Source organism: Glossina fuscipes, unplaced genomic scaffold, assembly GCF_014805625.2.
Source record: "Glossina fuscipes isolate IAEA_lab_2018 unplaced genomic scaffold, Yale_Gfus_2 155, whole genome shotgun sequence".
In the NCBI taxonomy this organism is placed as follows: Eukaryota; Metazoa; Arthropoda; class Insecta; order Diptera; family Glossinidae; genus Glossina; species Glossina fuscipes.
The window spans coordinates 731388-750639 of record NW_023998498.1 but is presented as its reverse complement, the minus strand read 5'-3'; the positions used below and the strand labels follow the sequence as shown (position 1 = coordinate 750639).

Genomic DNA, 19252 nt, shown 5'->3' with positions numbered 1-19252 from the left:
CCATTAATTCGTATATTTCTCCGCACCAGCACGGCTTTCGTAAACGGCGATCTACAGTCACCAACTTGTTAGAGTTTACCTGTCATGTTTTCAAGGCTTTTTCTAGCGGCTCTCGCACAGATGTTATTTACACTGATTTAAGCAAAGCATTTGATATGGTTAACCATAGACTACTTATTTTTAAACTCCAAGCCTCTGGTTTCCCACCCTACTTAGTGAAATGGATAAGCTCTTATCTGCACAATAGATCCTTCAGGGTTTTGTTTGAATTCCCCGTTACGTCTGGCGTACCTCAAGGAAGTCACTTAGGTCCCATTTTATTTAGTTTATACATTAATGATCTCCCATCGGTGGTTAATTCCAGCCAGATCTTAATGTATGCTGATGATGTGAAACTGTTTTCTTCCTTCTCTGTTGAATCGCAATCACATCAGCTTCAAGGTGACTTGGATAATTTTGTTGCATGGTGCTCTGTGAATCTTCTGAAACTAAATCTGAGTAAATGTAAGAAGCTTTCATTCTCAATAAGAAAGTCATTCATTACTCAGTATTTCATAGATTCGCATAAGTTGGAGGACGTCGATTCGATTACAGATTTAGGCGTTCTATTTGACCATAGGTTCGTTTTAACTTGCATATTGAGCTCTCGATTAGCAAAGCTAGGTCCGCGCTTGGTTTTATAAAAAGTTGGTCCAAAGAGCTTGATGATCCCTACATTACGAAAAGGCTGTACATGTGTTTGGTTAGACCCATACTCGAGTATGCCTCAGTTGTGTGGTCTCCTTCATATAGGTGCTACGTAGATTCAATTGAATCTGTTCAAAAGCAATTCTTGCTGTTTGCCCTTAGAAATTTGGGTTGGGATCCAATTGCCTCTCCGTATGAAAATAGGTTGCTTCTGCTGTCCCTACCGTCTCTTGAGAAACGTAGATGTGTTCTTGGCGTTTCCTTTCTAATTAAAGTAATAAATGGTGTTATTGACTCGCCTTCATTACTTGGTGAAATAAGCTTTAATGTCCCCAACCGCTTCTCCAGGCACTTTATCTTGGTTAAGCTTAATCAGTGTAAATTTAATTATGAGCTGTTCAATCCGCTCAGAGTCGTTTGCAAGAACCTAAATGACGTGTACCACGTATTCTCGTTATCGGACTCTTTAAAGTCCATTAAAGCAACATTGCTTAATACGCGCGATTTACCGATGTCGTATTTAAACTAGCTTTTATCCTTAAAAAGTCGTTACGTTTCGAAAGTGAATTATTGTCAATTTATTATAGGTTGCCAGGCTTATGCGTGGTTGCGATGGCTTAGGGATTCATTTGCAATTTGGTTCTGTACCGGTTGTAAGTGTGCCCCTATGCTGACAGTGTACATGCTCTTTTTTCTTTTTTTTTTCTTCTTATTTGTTTTATTATGCTTGTACTCAATTTTATTGTTAATTAATATAAGTTTTGCATTAAGAGCCAATTGAACTCGACTGTTATTTGTTTAGTTGAGTTTCTAGTATAAGTGGAATAAATAAAATAAATAAATAAATAAAAATTATCAGACTCTTTAAAGTCCATTAAAGCGGCATTGCTTCATGCATGTAATTTACCCATGTCGTACTTAAACTAGCTCTTAACTTTATAATGCCACGATGAGTCGAATCGGTTGCCAAGCTTATGCATGTTTGCGATGGCTTACGGGTTCATTTGCAATTTGGTCCTGCACCGGTTGTGGGTGTGGCTCTATGCTAGTTGTGTACATGCTTTTTTCTTTTTTTCCCTTCTTATTTGTGTTATTATACTTATACTAAGTTTTAATATTAATTAATTTAAGATTTAATTTGAGAGTCAATTGAAGTCGACTGCCAAATTGTTTTAGTTGAGTTTCTTGTGTAAGTAGAATAAATAAATAATAACTGCTAAAATTTAAAAGTGGGTATTTACAGAGAACAAAAAAGTGGAAGGACAGTATATTCGGGCAAGACCGACTAAAAAGATATCTACATAGTCCGAATTCGATAAGGTTACTTTCTCTATTGATTCACAATTATAAACTAATTCTCACCATCAAATATTAAAAGTTATACCTTTTTACTACATACGGATCCAGTTTTCGTAAAAACGATTTTATAAGAGAGTGTTCAAAACATTGCCCTGGCCGAAATTGAACCTGTTTTCCATTTATTTTCAATAGCGTTTGTCCTCGGGTGAAACCACGTTAGTGTAACAAATTTTATCAAAATATCTCGAAAATTGCGACATCAGACGGCGATACAGACTTAGATCGATTTAGAACCATTTTCTGATATAACGAAATGTGGATATGTCTTAAGCCCCTGTTCGCACAACTTAATATACCCTGTACCACAAGTGGTGTAAGGTTTAATAAGCGTGTTTAAGAAGTTTTAAAACTATGACGTACGCCATGATTGTGTACTCTCTGACATCTTGCTACTACTTTAACATTGGGATGCACCCACTCGTGGCATTAAACTTTACTTTTTGAGATTCTTCGGCTCTCTTATCATATTAGTTATCTTCTGGTATTTATTAGTATGTAATAGTTAGTAGATATTGTTTTTTTAATAGTTAGTGCTTATTACGTGAGAGAGCAAGAGAGAAAAGCTACTGCTACTGCTACTTACGTTTCTTTTTCTTTATTATATGTACCTCACTTATTTCGCGCGCACACAACAATTGCAAAATTATTACTGGCGTGAAGTTAGCCCACTGTATGTAGCCGACATTTTTGTCTTTGCTAAAAGTTTGGCAGTCTTCACACTTGACTCGCGCCTATGCTAATGTACCAGATAATTAAATAATATTGAAAAAATAACAAAATGATGAGAAAAACTAAACAAAAATAGAAAATGCAAATGTAAATAAAAAATAATATAAAAAAGTAAAAAAAAATTTGTTGTTACGATTTACCATATAGTTCATGTACATTACTAACGAAAACAGTTTCCTCAAGTAAGGTTTTTTGATATGTCTTAAAGGACGCTCAAACGGAATCAGAAAAACTTAATTTCATTACTATCTCAAAGGTCTGTAATCTTAATCTTAAATCTAGTCTTATCATCGTCATCTTAAACATACTTGTTGAACAGGATAAAAAACATTTACAAACACAATTAATTTAGTCTTGTTCGTGATAGACCCAGGATATGGTAATGGAATTAGGTGTTTCCGCATTTTTCACGACAAATCAAAAATCTAGAGTCGCATAATTTATCTGATAATTATTAAAATATATAATTTGGACATTGCATTCTTTCAGTATTTGCACTATAATTGCATGAGATTTAGTAGCAATAACTTTTTCGGTTTCGTGTTCGTAATTAGAGGTATAGTTTGTTTTATATATATGTGAACGTTTGCTACTATTATTTAATTTTAATACTTATTTTACATGCTTTTCATTTCGCGATAAATCGTAACATTACAAAGACATTTTTAGCGAAGACGCAAACCTGAAACAATTTCGGCTATCTTGGTGGGCTGACTTCACTTCTGTAAATTATTGCACCTTGTTCCAATTTAACAAATATCCACGGTCTCTAAAGACAGATCTCCCCTAATTACGGAACTATCTTGTCTTAGACGGCAGCGTATGTAAGCAGAATTCATATTGACCCGTAACTTAACGTAAGTTAAATTTCTGCTTAATTATGTGAATGCATTATCAGTTACTACAATCATAGAATAATTGTGTCTCTTAACTTCTTACCGTAATTCCCCTCAATAGCTGTACCCTAAAGCGATATCTTTTTCCTCGTAATTGGAATAACGCATTAACTGCACCATTTTCGTTATTTTCTCTCATATTGGTTATCGTGCATATGCTGTCTTTCTCGTGTAATTTATTTTTGTACTCATTTTACAAAATTTATTGCTATAATTTTCTTGTTATTTCGTTTCATTAAATTGCACTTATATTCAGTTAAAGTTAGCACGTTTTACGTGTCAGAACAATTTCAATTAAACTGCATTTAAATATTGTTCTTAGTTTTCATTTAAATTTTTGAAAATATGACGAATCACAACAACGATGTCGAAATTGAATGGTTAAAATCGAAAATAATTCCAAAGCTTTTAATAAGCGAAAAGCTTTCCAGCAAACTTAGTGATAATGATTTTCAAAATATTACCTTGGAAATCGAATGGTTAGATTCGAATGAGTCCTTTATGCTAACCACTTGCTATCGTGCGCATATAAAATTCGAGCATAGTAATGTTACTGAGGAACATGTACTATTTGTTAAGGTATATTTGTGAGTGAGCAATTAAAGTAATGAATATTTATTAAAGTTAATTATTTACGTGGAAAAAGCAATATTTTGCAGGAAAGTGCATTGACGATCAAAGTAATAAAATTTTCTATAAAAAATCGCAACTCTCGTATCACATGTTTTTATTTTATTTATTTTTACCCGCTGTTCTCTAGATTAGTATAAGAATGGGAATCGAAGTTGATATAACATCGACTAGGACGGTATCCGAAAACAAAAACTGAATAGATAAACAATTCTTTACTTAACTCTGGTCGATATTTTTACATATGAAATCCGCGAGTCAAAGCAAAACTAGGATGAAAGAAAAAGTAATTCGTAATAGCTCTTTACTCGTGATTTTAGATTTTATTTGCTCTTACTTCAAGGAATATCAACAAGGAAGAGGTTCACTAGTTTCTTTGCTTTACAGCACGTGTGGTACAAGCGTATATTAAATTTTTTGCGGGTTTATGGAACACCCAGAAGGACTTGAGATAAAGCTATCTTCCATTTCTAAATCGATCAAAACTACTTTTAGGAATCGATCCGTCTTATATTATCCTACTTAACCTGCACATTACAATTTTTAAGATATTTTAATGACATTTGGTACATCGACGCAGGCGAACGCTGTTGAAAATGATGCGAATCGGACCGTTCTTTCGGCCGCTTGCCATAAACGGATTTTTCAAAAAAATCGATCTGTATTAAGACTATTCTTGTAGGTTTGCTAACGCCCAAGGGCGATCGCTACTGAAAATGCATTAGATCGTTAGATTAGATTAGACCATTTTCATTACCAACTTTCCATACGAGACCTTATTTTGAAAAGATCGAAATCGATGTAAAAATTTTTGGTCGAATCGGAAAAATTAACTTTCACATGCCAAAATGGTGTAACGTTTAACTATTTCATACTAAAAGAATTTTGAAGAAGAAAATAAACCGGATCGAACCATCAGATGTGATGTCTTGTTTTGAAAAGTCCTTTTATGACTAATTCTAATAAGATAAGTGGCATAGGTATACTAAAGTGTTTTGACGCAAGGGCGAAAATATTTCGAATCGAACTACCTTTTCGGCCACTTCTCCTACAAAGCCTTATTTTGAAACGTTCTTATACGACTAACTGTATTGAGAGAGGTAGGGTAGGGTATCTAAGAATAGGTCGTGGCCTACTATTTTGTTTTTCATTTTTATTTCATTTTTATTTACTCTCTAACAGAAAACCCCCAATTTACCACAAGAAGTGTTTGATAGTATCAACTTTAAAGCCTTGTTTAATAATGAAATATTGGCCTATGAAAAAATTTTACCAGCTTTAGAAAACTTTGGTCAATGTCAACTTAATTCCGCTACTTATTATTACGGCGAACTGCTGGAAAGCTTCGCTACAGTTATACTGAAAGATTTCCATCAAGACGGCTGGTGCATCAGCAAGACTCGAGTGAATCTCTCGGTAGAACATGCGTTGTTGGCTGCACAATATTTAGGTAAATTTCATGGTTTAGGATTTGCGATGCGTGCACTAAATCGCGAGCATTTCGATGAGCTAACAAATCGCTTACGAGAATCACGTTTTGCCAGTGATGTTATCAATCCCGAATGGGCTATAACTCTCAAACAGAGCGTACAAAGAGCTTTACAGGCAACCCAGATATATCAAAGGCAAATAAACAAGGAATTTCTCGAAAAGTTCGAGAAACTCGTGGGTGATAATTATGAATACGGACGTAAAAGAGTACAACCTCGTGAACCTTACATTACCGTATGTCACGGCGACTATTTACGGAATAACGTCGCATTTAAATACAATAAAGATAAAGAGCCTCAAGATATTTTAATGTTTGATTTACAAACCTTAAGAGTGACATCACCGATGATAGATTTAACAACTTTTTTATTACTGTCTACCTATGCCGAGGTGCGTTGTAAAAAGTTTAATGAAATATTTCAAATGTATTGTATGAGGCTAAAGGAAACTTATGAAATATATGTTGGTAAACCAATACCAGAGTACTTGAGGTAAGGTTATGAGTTGCATTGGAAATATAAAATTTTTGGAATATTTATCCTTTTTTTTAGCGTCAGCTCCTTACAAAGAGAATATACGAAATTTATGCCTTATGGCATTGGAATATCTTCTGCTTTTCTACTCCATCTAGTAGAACCAATTAACTTAAGTAGTCAACAGTTTTTATCATGCAAACGGTCAAAGGAAGAGATAGTAAATGATATTATGACACGAGGAGGCATTGAAGTCGATCGGGAATTAGCTCACCAAATGAAGGAACTCCACGATCTCTGCTTGACTTTCAACTTGAAATTAGATAAGGATTTTTAAAGTGCGTTCATTTTCAATATAGAAATTATTGATGTGTACAGAAAAAGTCAAAACTAAATGAAAAAAAAATCTGAAAAACTGTGTGTCCCGAAATATCTTCGAAGGATCGAAACTTATAGACGACAATATGAAAAATTATCGTTTTTTTCGGGGTTGTTTCACCTCCTCGTTTATGGTGGACGTGTGCGCAGGCAGGTTGCAATCATTTTTTAACGTTGAAGTCCTAACCACTAACTTCTTGTGGCAAGTCGAAAAAAATAGCGAATGAAGATGATCCTTTTGGTAGAAATAGGCTATGCAAAACGTTGGTTTTTCTAGAGTTGATAAAATTATTTAATTAATTAACTTCTTAGTCGAAAGTTTTGTGCTGCTTGTACAACATATGCTACAAGTTACAGGTTGATGTTATTTGGTTAGGATTGGTCAATTTGGGATCAGATTTCGACTACATTTTCTGAATGTACTCTGAAAATTAATGTATTTTTAAATGTAAGAATTTGTGATAAGAAAATGAAAAATACTGATCATACGTGAAAGGATACTTTTTTGACGGAAGTAAAATAATAAATTCTAGATGATTCTGTTTAATTCCAAAAATTGTAATGCCCGCTTTTAGGTAGATTTGCGATCTCTGGATCGAAAAGCTACATATGAAAATCAAGGCCATTTCATCCCTTAAATGCGAAATACTTATATATCCAGGAAGTCTGCTATGCAGAGTAAGTTTTAGTTTTTTGTTTTATTGCGAACATGCTTGTTGTCTGATTAGCCGAATTTTCTCAACGAGCTTTTTCATAACTCTTAAAAATTTCAAGGCAATTGCCTCTGATTTTTAACTTACAATACTTCTGTTTCGGCACACTATGCCACGACCCTATTTTTAGATCTCATCAGTGGCTATCAAAATGAGTACATTCAGCTAATTTCATATTTGGATATTAAGTTTGCTCACCCCGAGTTAGGCTTGCCGTATCGATATTGAATTTTACAGGTATTTTGATTAGTATATAATTTCTCTCCGGAAAAACATGCTTCTATTTTTGCACAGATGAATTTTATGAAATTGAAGTATGGTATTGATTATTTTCCACGTTTTTGAAGAAAATACAGTAAATTCAAATAAGCATTAAATGAATACATATATTTGTATGGATACATAAGTATTGAAATGCAAAAGATAATATGAAAAGCACATCTTTTAAAAACGAAGTGTATAAATCATTTAGAAAAAGAACACAACAATAGATATTGTGTTAAAAATACACATAAAATAGATATTGAATCGTATCATCCAGATAATTACTAGCGCGGAAACCACCACGAACAAGAATCAATTCCATAAGTCAAAATGAGTAACGATGTGAACATAGAAATTAATAAAGAATTTTCTACGCTCAGAAAAATAACAAAGCCGATCCGTACATAAATTTATATATATGTAAAATAAACAAAAATATTTTTCGAATATAAATTCAAATGCAAAGGAAAAAGTTTGTTTGTTAAAGAACACTCATTATTAAGAGTCATGCGTTACCGCTTCTGAAGCTTTTAGAGAGAAAGTTATTTCTAAAAAAAAATTCAATAAAAAATCATTCAACTTCTTTTCATCCGTTTGTATGTGCAAGAAGCCGTGCGTATTTTATCAAAAGCCGGAGGAATTTCGATAAAAATAAAAAAAAGCTAAAGAGATTTGAATGAACATGAAAAAAGCTAAAGAGATTTCGATGAATCTGGATGAATAGTTGGACGATTTCGATGAAAATGAAAAAAAGCTCAAAAAAATTCTCCCCGTAACATTTTTATTTTGTTTATGTTTCTATGGCACATAATTCAAAATTATGTATAGATAGATTAAGTATAAATTTTTTTGAAGTTTCGTCCTACTGTATGGAATTTTTTACTAAAAACTCAGATATATGAATGGATGCATATTTATTTATTTATTTTATTAATGACATTTAAATAAAAAATTATAATGCAAATTTTCTTATATTCTTTCATGTCACATATTGTTTGGAGTTTAAGCTTTTTGAATAAATAAGCGAAGCAAACAAAGGTCCACTTGAGTTGCTCAGCACCTTGACTATTTAAAACATACAGACGATCTAACTTAATCGCCTTTGCGAAGCCTACTTCTCTGATTCCCAAAGCCCTTCTTATCTGACTTGGGTCTGTCTGTTAACTGTATAAAAGATCGTTTACCCTTGCACATTTGTCTATCCAAAGCATCCATCTTTCCCCATGATTTAAACAATTAGCGGGGAAACGGCATAACTGCATTTTGGTAGTTTGTCCTATTTTTGTGCGCAGATTATTAGTACTGCTTTTCAACAACATAATTTTGACATCCCGCCGTTTTTCCCACACCTCTGAGCAACAAAGAATTTGATTCTGCCATCTCCGTATTAGCTAGAACGAATTAGTAGCCTTCGAACGAAACAGTTAACCAATATAAAAAAGGATAGATTTATACCAGTTACAGGAACAATGCTTCGTTGAAATTTAGTCGAATTTCTTACAGAAAGGAATTTCATTACAAAGCCTAAAGCTGTTCTTAATGAGTTCGTTAATTTGTAATAAGTTCTTGAAGGAAAACGGAGATAAAGCATAGTTTAAAAAATCTGACGCAAAAAAGCAAAGTCCCGAAAATGTTGAACGAAAAGTTGAGAGAAATTTGAAATCAAATATTATGGCAGAAAGGACATAACGTTCTTTTTAGCACACGCTTGGCTTTTATTAGACAATTAAGAGACATACACACAAAGCATAAGGAAATGTTTTTATATCTGTAATGATTCTTTATAGATTGAAAATCCTTATCCTTAAAAAAAAGACATTGAACACAGGCTATCGGCTCTAACTTATGCAAATGTACATTAGATATTGAGCCTAGTAGTTTTGATAAAGTAATATATTGAATTGATATTCTGTTCCGAAGCTGATTTTAGAATGTCCGTAGGGTTAATCGTTCCAAATGTAATACTTCTAGCCAAGGAAAAGTTAAGGCAGTCACAGCGAATGTGCTTTATAGTATGAATTTGTCCACAATCGCAGATTGGGGAGGAAGGCTTCTTTAAGATCCATTGGTGAGTTGAAATTGTATGACCAAGGCGAATTCTCGACAATCAGTTGGATCTTGATTTTCTCAACATTTGTAGGATATAAAGGTGGAGTTAATTGAGGGTTAATAAAAGAGTAGTGCTGACGATGGCATTGTAGATTTCCTTCTGTAATTTTCTCTTTAACTTTTCCTCCGATGTATCTTTGAAGGTCCAACTTTTTCACGACATCATCCGTAACTAGAGGAGCAGAAACAGCATATTTAGCCGCTCGATCAGCCCGCTCATTTTCCAATAAACTGATATGACTAGGTACCCATGACATTTTAATTTTTCCACCGGGTGTAGTAATAATATTTCTTAATTTGTTGATGGTGCTCCATCTCGAAGACGAAGGATTCCGTATAGCTTGTAATAGTGTCAGTAACAATGACAGTTTTGAATTTGTTTTTAGGGAAAAGGTTCGTAGCGTGAAGGATAACTCTGGCTTCGGTTGTGAATGTTGAAGTATTTTCTCGAAATATGTGATTGAGAAGAACCTGTCCTGAAGCATCTACCGCGGCACAAGCAGGAGGCAGACCAGAAGATTCTGAGCTGTCTGTGTATAAAAGATTCCAACCAGTATTGTCCAATACTTGGGTTTTCTCAGCTATTAGATTCCTGAAGACATAATTTGGAGTATCTTCTTTCTTGTGCGTTGATAGCGAAACCCCAAAACAGCAATCTTTCAAAATCCGTGGAGGTTTAACACCAAAACAACGGAAAATTTTTAAAGGAATGTCTAATTGTTTTACGACATACAAACAGTAGTCAATTGCACATAGTGACTTTTGAATTTTCTTCGCAATAATAATCTTTCTCACGTCATCACCGAGAATAGTTTTGTTTGAATTAAGAAGCTTGGGGACTATTTCAGCTTTTAACTCATAAAGTCTATTTTCTAAAGTTGGGAGACCAGTTTCAATTATAATATTATTTATGGGCATCGTCCGAAAAGCATAACGACTTGCTCTAACGGCTTGGTGATAGACCGGTTTAAGGATGTTGATATTAGATTTGCAGCTATTGCCATAAATTATCAAAGCATAGTCAATCTTGATTAACACAAGCATTTTGGTAAGATAAGCAATAGTGTTAATATGCGCATGGCTTCTCCAAGCAACGTACTGTATGAAATTCACCCTTGTTAAAATAGAATTTTTTAACCGAAGACAGTGTGCTTTCCAACGATATTTGTTCGAAAAAGTGAGCCCGAGAATATGGAGTGTCTGCACGTTTAGTACTGGTAAGTCCTTAATATGCATCAGTAGATTTCCTGCATCGGAAATCTGCTTTCGCCAAATGTGCATTTTTTCAGATTTTTGTATGGAAATTCTAGTTTCTGACGAGGAGATCTCTCGTCTAATAGATTCGAGGATGTTGATTGCCTTCGTGCTATCTTTTTCTTTTGTAAAAATGTATACATCGTCCGCGTAGAGACAATGTTCGATTCTCGGTACACGGCAAAGGATTTTGCTAATTTGAAGGCGATCTGGAAAAGCGCGATAGAAGGAGGAGATCCGTGCGGAATGTCATTCTTTAGGAAAGGAGTCGGAGAGATGATTATAACTTTAAACCGCCGATGCGACATGAATGATTTGATGTAGTTGAAGAATTTGGGTCCAACGTTCCGTGATTTCAAGAGTCTTAAAACAACATAAAGACCAACTCTGTCAAATGCTTTTCCGAAACATGATTCCGTTCGGAAATTGCGTCGCTTGTAAAATAATCATTATGTAAAAGAGCTTCGATGCACCCTCTACCCCGCTTGAAACCAACTTGTTGCTTTGTTATCAGGTTCTTGGACTCAAGAAGCCAAGATAATCTAGATGCCATAATCTTTTCCAATACCTTTGAGAGCCAAGATAATAGAGAGATTGGGCGATAATCCGAAGCAATGGACGCATTTTTTGGAATTTGGAATTGGAACAATTGCTGCCAATTTCCATATTTAGGGCATATGGCCAGTCAAAAATACCGTATTACATAGGTCCAGTAATTTATTTTTACTTGAATTAGACAGAGCACTGATCGTTTGGTAGGAGATGCAGTCTAGACCAGGTGTCCTCCCATTCGATTTGGCAGGACAACTTTCAAGTTCTAAGTACATAGAATAAATTGTAGAGTTCTTGTTGAGTAAACGATTGTGAAGATGGGATATAGAGCGAAAGCTCTGTAAATTTTATGTTTAAGATTATTGTATCGTTACAAAAACACCAACTCCTTGTTTGGAATATGAATGAATTTTGAACAGCATTCGTGAAGTATCCAGTATAATTTTAAAAACTTTATTTTATTGTAGTGACATGTAAATGGAATGGTAGGTGAATTAAGTTGACATGTCAGCGTCTCCGTCAAAAAGGTCGCTATAGGAATTTTGCGTGAAGAAATTGTTCTTACCAGCAAAGTAATCTGTACTTAGATGGTTGCGTACATTTGAAGTGCAACGAGTGGGCACACGGGAATAATTTGAAATTGAAGGTTGATTAAGGGATGAAAGATTGGATTCATTTCAACTTGTAATTTGTTGAGTAGAGTTGAGAACTGGTGATTCAGGGGAATTTAGATTATTAGATTTTGGCATATGTGTTGTTGTTTTACTTTTCTCAATATTTGGTGTTGTTTTGATTTTTTCAATATTATCTTTGGCGGGTAATGGAACTGGTTTTGCAATGTAACTTTTGGTTGATGTTGAACAGGTTTTTCATTGGAAGGAGTTGGAGTTAAAGACTTATTAGGCTCGATTTGCTAGGCGACAGCAACATAGGTATTACTTTTATTAATTTTTTGGGTTCCAGATGGATTAATTCCCGGTGTCCGCCATAATCAGGAAAAGCACGAGCGAAATACACAACTGAAAAGGCACGAGCTAAATACGCAAAAAACACCGAAAACAATTAAAAAATCGAAGACGAAAAAGAAAATACGCACTACTCAGAATACAAGTCGACTCGAATTTTGATCTTTCATGCAAATATGAAGATTAATGGATATACAAATAGACATAATATTTGCCTTTTTATGTTTCTTTATTTAGCGTTAAAATTTCTAAACAAGAGAAAGAAAGAGAAAAGAAATTGGAATTCATGTGATGATAAATTTATCAAGTAAAAGAAACGACGATAATTATTAAGGAAAGTCTCAATGGGGACGAGATGGGGAACGGGTGAATGAACGCGTGACGTAACCTTAGTAATATAAGTAAACTTAATTAATCGTAGATACTAAAAGCTAATCAACGATTCTACCTCCCTCTAAGTTACCGTCCATTAATATATTGAAATCCGTTAGCGCTTGGTGTCTGCGTCCAACAGTTGGTGTCTGCGTCCCTTCTGCACAAGATAAACATTTATCACATAATGATGGAGCTCGACGACAATATTTTTTTCTATATTGCTTACCACTCACTACTCTGAATAAAGATTTCAGTAGCAACAATACAAACATCCTCAAAACCATCATCTTCATCCACGCCTTCTTTAAGCTCCTCTTTAATCTTTACGTTCTTATATGACGTTTGAGAGCTTTCCTCTCCAGTGACAAGATCTTTTTCCTCTGTGTCTAAATCTTGGATGTTATATTCCCTTTTCTTATCCATTAACTTACAAATAGTTTTTCGATGATGTCTATGGGTTAGGTTTCCGTCAGCTTAACAGCATCTTTAATGTGAATAATAAGTTGCTTGGCTTAGTTTTTTTTTGGGATACTAATATATTTTTATCGCCAACTGAACGCTCTGTTTCACCTGAACATAGGCATTATCCATCGTTGTTGCTGTTTGTTAAATGTCTATTTAGTTGCTGTGTTTCACTTTATCGATAATTTCCTACTGCCTACTTTTCACTATTGTTTATAATTAGGTAATGTAGATTATTGATTACAGTTACAGTTGTGCTAAACTAGGTTATTATAATTAGGGTAGAATTTTGTAATATGTACAGCTTACGTAAATTAAACTAAATAGCAATAAGTAAAATAAAATAAAATGAATCAAAGCAATAATGCTACAGCTGTCCGTAAGTTATTTAGCTGACAAAGGACCATGCAATCAAATGACCATAAGTACTCAGCGTTTATTATATCAAACTTAGGAACTTCCTTGATGGCATTACGCTCTGAAGAGATTGATGAATCATTATGTTTTATTTACAGTTAGCTTCTTTCCGCAATTTCCGCCTCAGTATCATTTTAGTCTTGTCACACTTCAGAGTCTTCTGTATGGTAAACCAAGCATTTACGGATGGTCCGTAATAAAAAAGTAAGCCATTTAAAAAATTTGGGGTGGTTTGATTAGAGATTATATATTATACTCTAGCGCTAGACGGAGTTATAACTTCCTCAAAGCAGCTTGTCATTGTTGAAGCAACCAGACGCAAATTTCTTAAAAATCTTAAGAGCTTTGGTAAATTCGTAAATTCTAAACGAAAAGTAAAAGGATTTACTGAAGGATTCCAACTGACCTTTTTGTAGATTTTTGTAGGGAAAATTATTAATGTTCAAATGTTTCGTTTGCTAATTGCCCTTATTCGTTAAGCTCTTTTAATATTATTCCAATTATGCCATTCTCAGAAGATGAAATGTTTATTCCATTGTCAACGTTGAAACATTGTAATTACCCTGATCCTGATGACGTTTCGTGTTGCAATGTATGAAATATAATTTGGGGCCCGTACATTACTGTACCAATTAAAGATAAACTGTGAATGTTGAAAACGATAGGTCCTCCACCCCAAGTTAGCATTGGCCCACAAATATTAAATAGATTTAATTAATTACATTTCAACGCGTATGCATATAGAGCATTGCTGATGCTTGGCGATGAAGGAGGCGACGATATGGTTGTGCTGTCAAATGAAGAGCCAAGGGCCAAGACGACGGTGAAAAATTTGGGAAACTGGGACGTCTACTTCAAATCAATAATGGTCTACTGAAAGCGATACACGTTCGCCTACAAAGTCTGATAAGAAACGCCCGCATATGAAAATAAAAATGCCGACTCCAAAACGACAAATAAAGCCTGAGCTTTATTACTGAAAGGAACATAAGCGCATTCGTGGGAATTGGAATTGCTTTTTTACATTTGAAGAACAATTAACATGTAAGACAGATTTTACTACCGATATCGGCTTTCTTGTCATATGGTAACAAGTATAGGCTTTGCCTGTAATTGGCCATTTTCGTAAGGGAAGGAATTTTCACTTTCGTTTCTTTGAACAGTTCTAATTTCATACATGTTTGTATGCGCAACTTACTAATATTATATATAATTATTACTAAGTTAACATTGGAGGTCCGATCGTATTGCTGAAACTGAAGCTTCTGGAACGGTGCGAAATGAACGCAAAAAATTGCTAGCTTGACAAAGAGTGAAAGCTGGATTACAAACAAACATTGACGTTTATTGTCGCAAAACTATGCTAATAATAACTTTTGATATACTCATCCGTACTCTTGTCCAACATATGAAATAAACAACCCAATTCACAAGTCAGGCAAAAGTCTTTAGCGCAGCTATTTTCGATGAAGTTCTGACTTAAAGATTGTATAAACTTGTTCGAAGGCTCGCGCCACCAAACCAGTTTTCTTATTCTATTAGAAATTTTTGCTAATTTAAATTTACTGTATGTTTATTTATAAAACTTCTTAAATTTATAAACAATGTAAAGAAAAAACCAGCTAACTGCTTTTAGAGAAAAATCAAAACCATTTCACAAGTGCAAAAAGAAATTTGACAAAATGAAAAAAAGATTCTTCATGTAACAATTTATCGAAAATACTTTTTTTACTTACGTTTACCACAAATACGCGATGACACACTATAAAAGAGCCAAGAGGCTGATTGCTATAACGTCAGGTCACGATATTTAAATGGATATTTACAAATCTCTAAAATAGGGAAACAGTTTCGGTAACAAAGCATTTTCACCATGAAACAAAATTTACTCGCAGGTGTGATTGATTAATTCGTCTACTACTAAGCCGTCGTCAAGCTGTAAAAAAGAAGCATCTTTTTTATTTCCTTTGAAACAAACCTCCGGCTGCAGTGCCTGTTAAACGCTTCAACAATTCGGTCTCAAGAGTGTGAAGCCACACTTGCGCCCGTTTAAATTGAAATGGAAATAAATGCCAGCATTCGACCAATTAACGACGATGTTTACAATGTTCACAAAAAAGAATCCCTGCAACATTTATTCTCATGAGTAATACAGCAATTTAAACTATTTATCAATTTTTTATTATTTAGAAAGCAGCCTCTAATGCACATTATTATTAGATTTGCAACATATTGAAGCCAGCTATGTGATGAAGAGATGGTGGAGGGAAAAGTGAGACAATTTGAATTAGAGAATTAAGAACAATAATAGAAAAATTTGAAAAAAGTCCAAGTAAAATAAATAAATAAATTGATATTTGTTACCTTTTCTAATTTTCGTTTTATTTGCTTTTTGTATAAGATAAGGAAAATTTATTTAATCAGAAAATAACCCTACAGGTGTTTTGAGCAAAAAATTTTGTGGAAACGTGTCAAATATAAATAAAAATGTTGGGGACAAAACTATACCAACTACTGCCGAATAAAAAAAGAACAAGAGAAATATATAATATTCAATATTATTATTGAATATTATATATATTATTATTGAATATTATATATTCAATATTATTATTGAATATTATATATTCAATATTATTATTATTAATATTCAAATAATATATAATATACAATTTTTCATAAAGGCGCCGCGCTTTTCTTCGTTTTTAACGTTCTCATTTATTCACAGAACTCATTTTAACAACTTTGCTTAAAAAAGACCGTTAACATAGTTGTCTTGCGTTCCTTAATACAACTTTTCTTTCAGATTATATAATTTTAAAGCCTTCATGTATTGAATTCTCCTTTATATTAAAATTAAAAAACATTTCTCGTCTGCTTCCATCTGTACGAAGAATTAAAATGTGGAATTATATGGCGCGCTTAACAGGACCGCGGAAAAAGATTATCTTTATCCGAGTCCCGCGATGGTTGTCCTACTTAATAAAGAAAGCATTATTAGACGGCATTCAATAGTACACGCCCAAAATATGTATTCAGAAATTCATTTAATTCATTCATGCTATAATTTTTTTTTTTAAATCACTTTATTATGTTTCTTCACCATGTTGAAAAATCGCCGAAACCCACTTTGCTTGAAGATTTTCTATACATCGATCCGTTAAAGATTATTGTGCTCCGTTCTGATTCTCTTAATGAAGCCTTACTTGCTTGCAAATTTAAATATTTACCAACACCTTGTCGGTAAACCTTAAGAGATTCATTTAGAGGTTTTTGACTTTTATGTTTATTTGCAACATTTTCTTGTTTTTCAACTTCTTCTGCTCTTTCTTTGCTCAATAGTTCGACAGCTTCTTTAAAAGGATCGACAAATACTTGAGCTGATTCTATAATAATATCCTCAATGGGACAATCCCTGTTGTCTACCTCAATCTGTTCCATTTTCTGTAAAGTTTCGATGCCGCCCACCAGTTTACCGAATACAGTATGCTTTCCATCTAAATGCTTGCAAGAGCGGTAAGTTATGAAGCTAGAAATATAAAAAATATAAACTACTTAAAAAAAAAATATTTTTTCATGCACTTACAACTGCGATCCATTTGAATTCGGCCCCGAATTCGCCATTGATAAAATTCCTCTGCCGGAATGACTTAAATTCGTTTTAAATTCATCGTCAAATTTTTTTGCCCATATTGAAGTACCACCGGTCCCTGTGCCCGTTGGATCACCTCCTTGTATCTAAAACCGCACAATTAAACAATCTTTGAAAACTTCTTGCAAGAAACTTTAAAAAATACTACCATAAAATTTCTGATTGAACGATGAAATCTCGTCCTTGTGTAATAATTATCGCTACAATGTTTTATAAAATTCTCACAAGCTCGTGGCACCAAATCGCAATGCAATTCCAAGTTCAATGGACCGAAGTTGGTAACCAAACGCACATAACCCTTCTTCTTAACACGTTCGTATTTAATCTCATCTTCATCTATTATGGCAGGCTCATGAGTGTAAACAGGCGCCATGGCTGTGGAAGTGAAACTTGCCGCTACGGCTCCTGTTGAATAATGAGCAGCGTTAAATTTATCTGCCGCTGGCTTGGAAACATTTGGTTTCTCTTCAACCGCCTTGTAATCTTTTTCCAATTGAGCTAACGTTTCTCTGGTTTCCATATTCATAGATTTAATTTTCTTTGTAGGATCTTTGCGTTCCAGTTCTTCTTCGTCAGTTAGAACGCGCAAATTTTTCTTGACATGATGAAATTTAGATATGTCAAATTTCTCCACATTTTGAGGATTTTGTATAGTTATAATATCTTTGCGTTGAAATGGTGTGTCGTCCACTAAATCTTTCCAATTTTTCGTTTTTATATTCAACTGCTCTATGGCTTCCCAGCAATATACATTTCCGGTTGTAGCTACAGCTACAATTTGAGAATTTTTCGTAAATGGTTTAAACAAGGCGGGGCAGTGATATTCTTCTTCTGCGTTCTTATGAAACTTTAACTTTATCAACGTTTTCGTATCGGTTGGTTTACCCGTTATTGGATTTATTTTGAACTTTTTAATGAAATTATGTACAGCTTCCAACTCAAATATGTTACCTTCTCCGTCACAATAAGGCAGCTTAAACGGCTTTAATGTTATACAGCAATGATCAAAAGGAAGACGTTTAAATTTGATATGCTCATTTTCTGCTGATTCAAACTTCTTTCCACCATATAATTCCGTCCACTCTGTGTAGGTTAAATACCTATATAAGCATTTGATAGAAATTCGAGAGTACAAACATATATGCAAGGCCAACGTTTGAAAAATTTTTACATACATTTTATCTTTCTGATGTTGTCTTTTACCCATTTTGACGATTTTTTGTATTAATACTATTGAATATTATTTCGTGACTTCTTTTGATATTTTTACTACGACTTGCATATTCTTCTTCTTTCATTTATTAATGCCATTCACGCTAAGTTAATATAACACATTTTTTTTTATTAAACCAGAGACGTGTGCGTGTAAGCAAAACAATTCAATCCCCCTCGATTCACAATCATCTGAGAGTAGCGAAAAAAAATGTATGTCATATGTATGTTTTTAAAAAGAAGTAGTCGCCACCAGTATTCTATCTTGTTACCATTATTCCATATTCCAAATTTTTGCGTATATTTGGCATGCACGTGCTAGTGTTTACATTTTAAAAATGAGAACTCATACAGTTGTTGTTGTAAATTATAAAATATGTTCTATCAGTAATTTAGGACATATAAGCCACAAATCTATTGGCTTAGTCCATCTCCGTTCAATATACCAAAAAAAAAAAAAAAAAAAAATATCAGTAATTTAAAAGCCTGCAATAAAAACATTAACTCATCAAATGGCAAGGAAAATTATAGACGATAAGAATAAACATCAGCAGTTAATTTTTTAATTTTAGCAAGTTAGTTTAAATAAGACATAGGCAAGTTTTAGGAAAATTCAAAGTTCTGAACTTCTGGC

General features: G+C 33.8%; 2 protein-coding genes across 2 annotated transcripts; one reads left to right on the top strand and one right to left on the bottom strand.

Annotated features, from left to right (window-relative positions):
- Window positions 1-3923: 3923 nt before the first annotated feature.
- LOC119641623 lies at window positions 3924-7843 on the top strand. The gene is made up of 3 exons (XM_038040399.1): window positions 3924-4250; window positions 5484-6283; window positions 6344-7843. Exons 1-3 carry the CDS (start codon window positions 4017-4019, stop codon window positions 6600-6602), a joined length of 1293 nt encoding a protein of 430 aa, XP_037896327.1. The 5' UTR covers window positions 3924-4016; the 3' UTR covers window positions 6603-7843.
- An 8600-nt stretch (window positions 7844-16443) lies between these two features.
- LOC119641654 (RING-type E3 ubiquitin-protein ligase PPIL2) lies at window positions 16444-18764 on the bottom strand. The gene is made up of 4 exons (XM_038040445.1): window positions 18582-18764; window positions 17555-18506; window positions 17341-17492; window positions 16444-17283 (listed from the first exon to the last, which is right to left on the bottom strand). Exons 1-4 carry the CDS (start codon window positions 18611-18613, stop codon window positions 16854-16856), a joined length of 1566 nt encoding a protein of 521 aa, XP_037896373.1. The 5' UTR covers window positions 18614-18764; the 3' UTR covers window positions 16444-16853.
- Between the last annotated feature and the right edge of the window lie 488 nt (window positions 18765-19252).

What these genes read in the sequence shown, in the direction of transcription:
- LOC119641623 (XM_038040399.1), top strand. Translation starts at nt 4,017, where the DNA reads ATGACGAATCACAACAACGATGTCGAAATTGAATGGTTAAAATCGAAA. An exon ending in AACATGTACTATTTGTTAAG is followed by an intron (nt 4,251 to 5,483) that starts GTATATTTGTGA and finishes ACTCTCTAACAG; the next exon opens with AAAACCCCCAATTTACCACA. An exon ending in CCAATACCAGAGTACTTGAG is followed by an intron (nt 6,284 to 6,343) that starts GTAAGGTTATGA and finishes CCTTTTTTTTAG; the next exon opens with CGTCAGCTCCTTACAAAGAG.
- LOC119641654 (XM_038040445.1), bottom strand. Translation starts at nt 18,613, where the DNA reads ATGGGTAAAAGACAACATCAGAAAGATAAAAT. An exon ending in GTTCAATCAGAAATTTTATG is followed by an intron (nt 17,493 to 17,554) that starts GTAGTATTTTTT and finishes GTGCGGTTTTAG; the next exon opens with ATACAAGGAGGTGATCCAAC. An exon ending in AATTCAAATGGATCGCAGTT is followed by an intron (nt 17,284 to 17,340) that starts GTAAGTGCATGA and finishes TTATATTTCTAG; the next exon opens with CTTCATAACTTACCGCTCTT.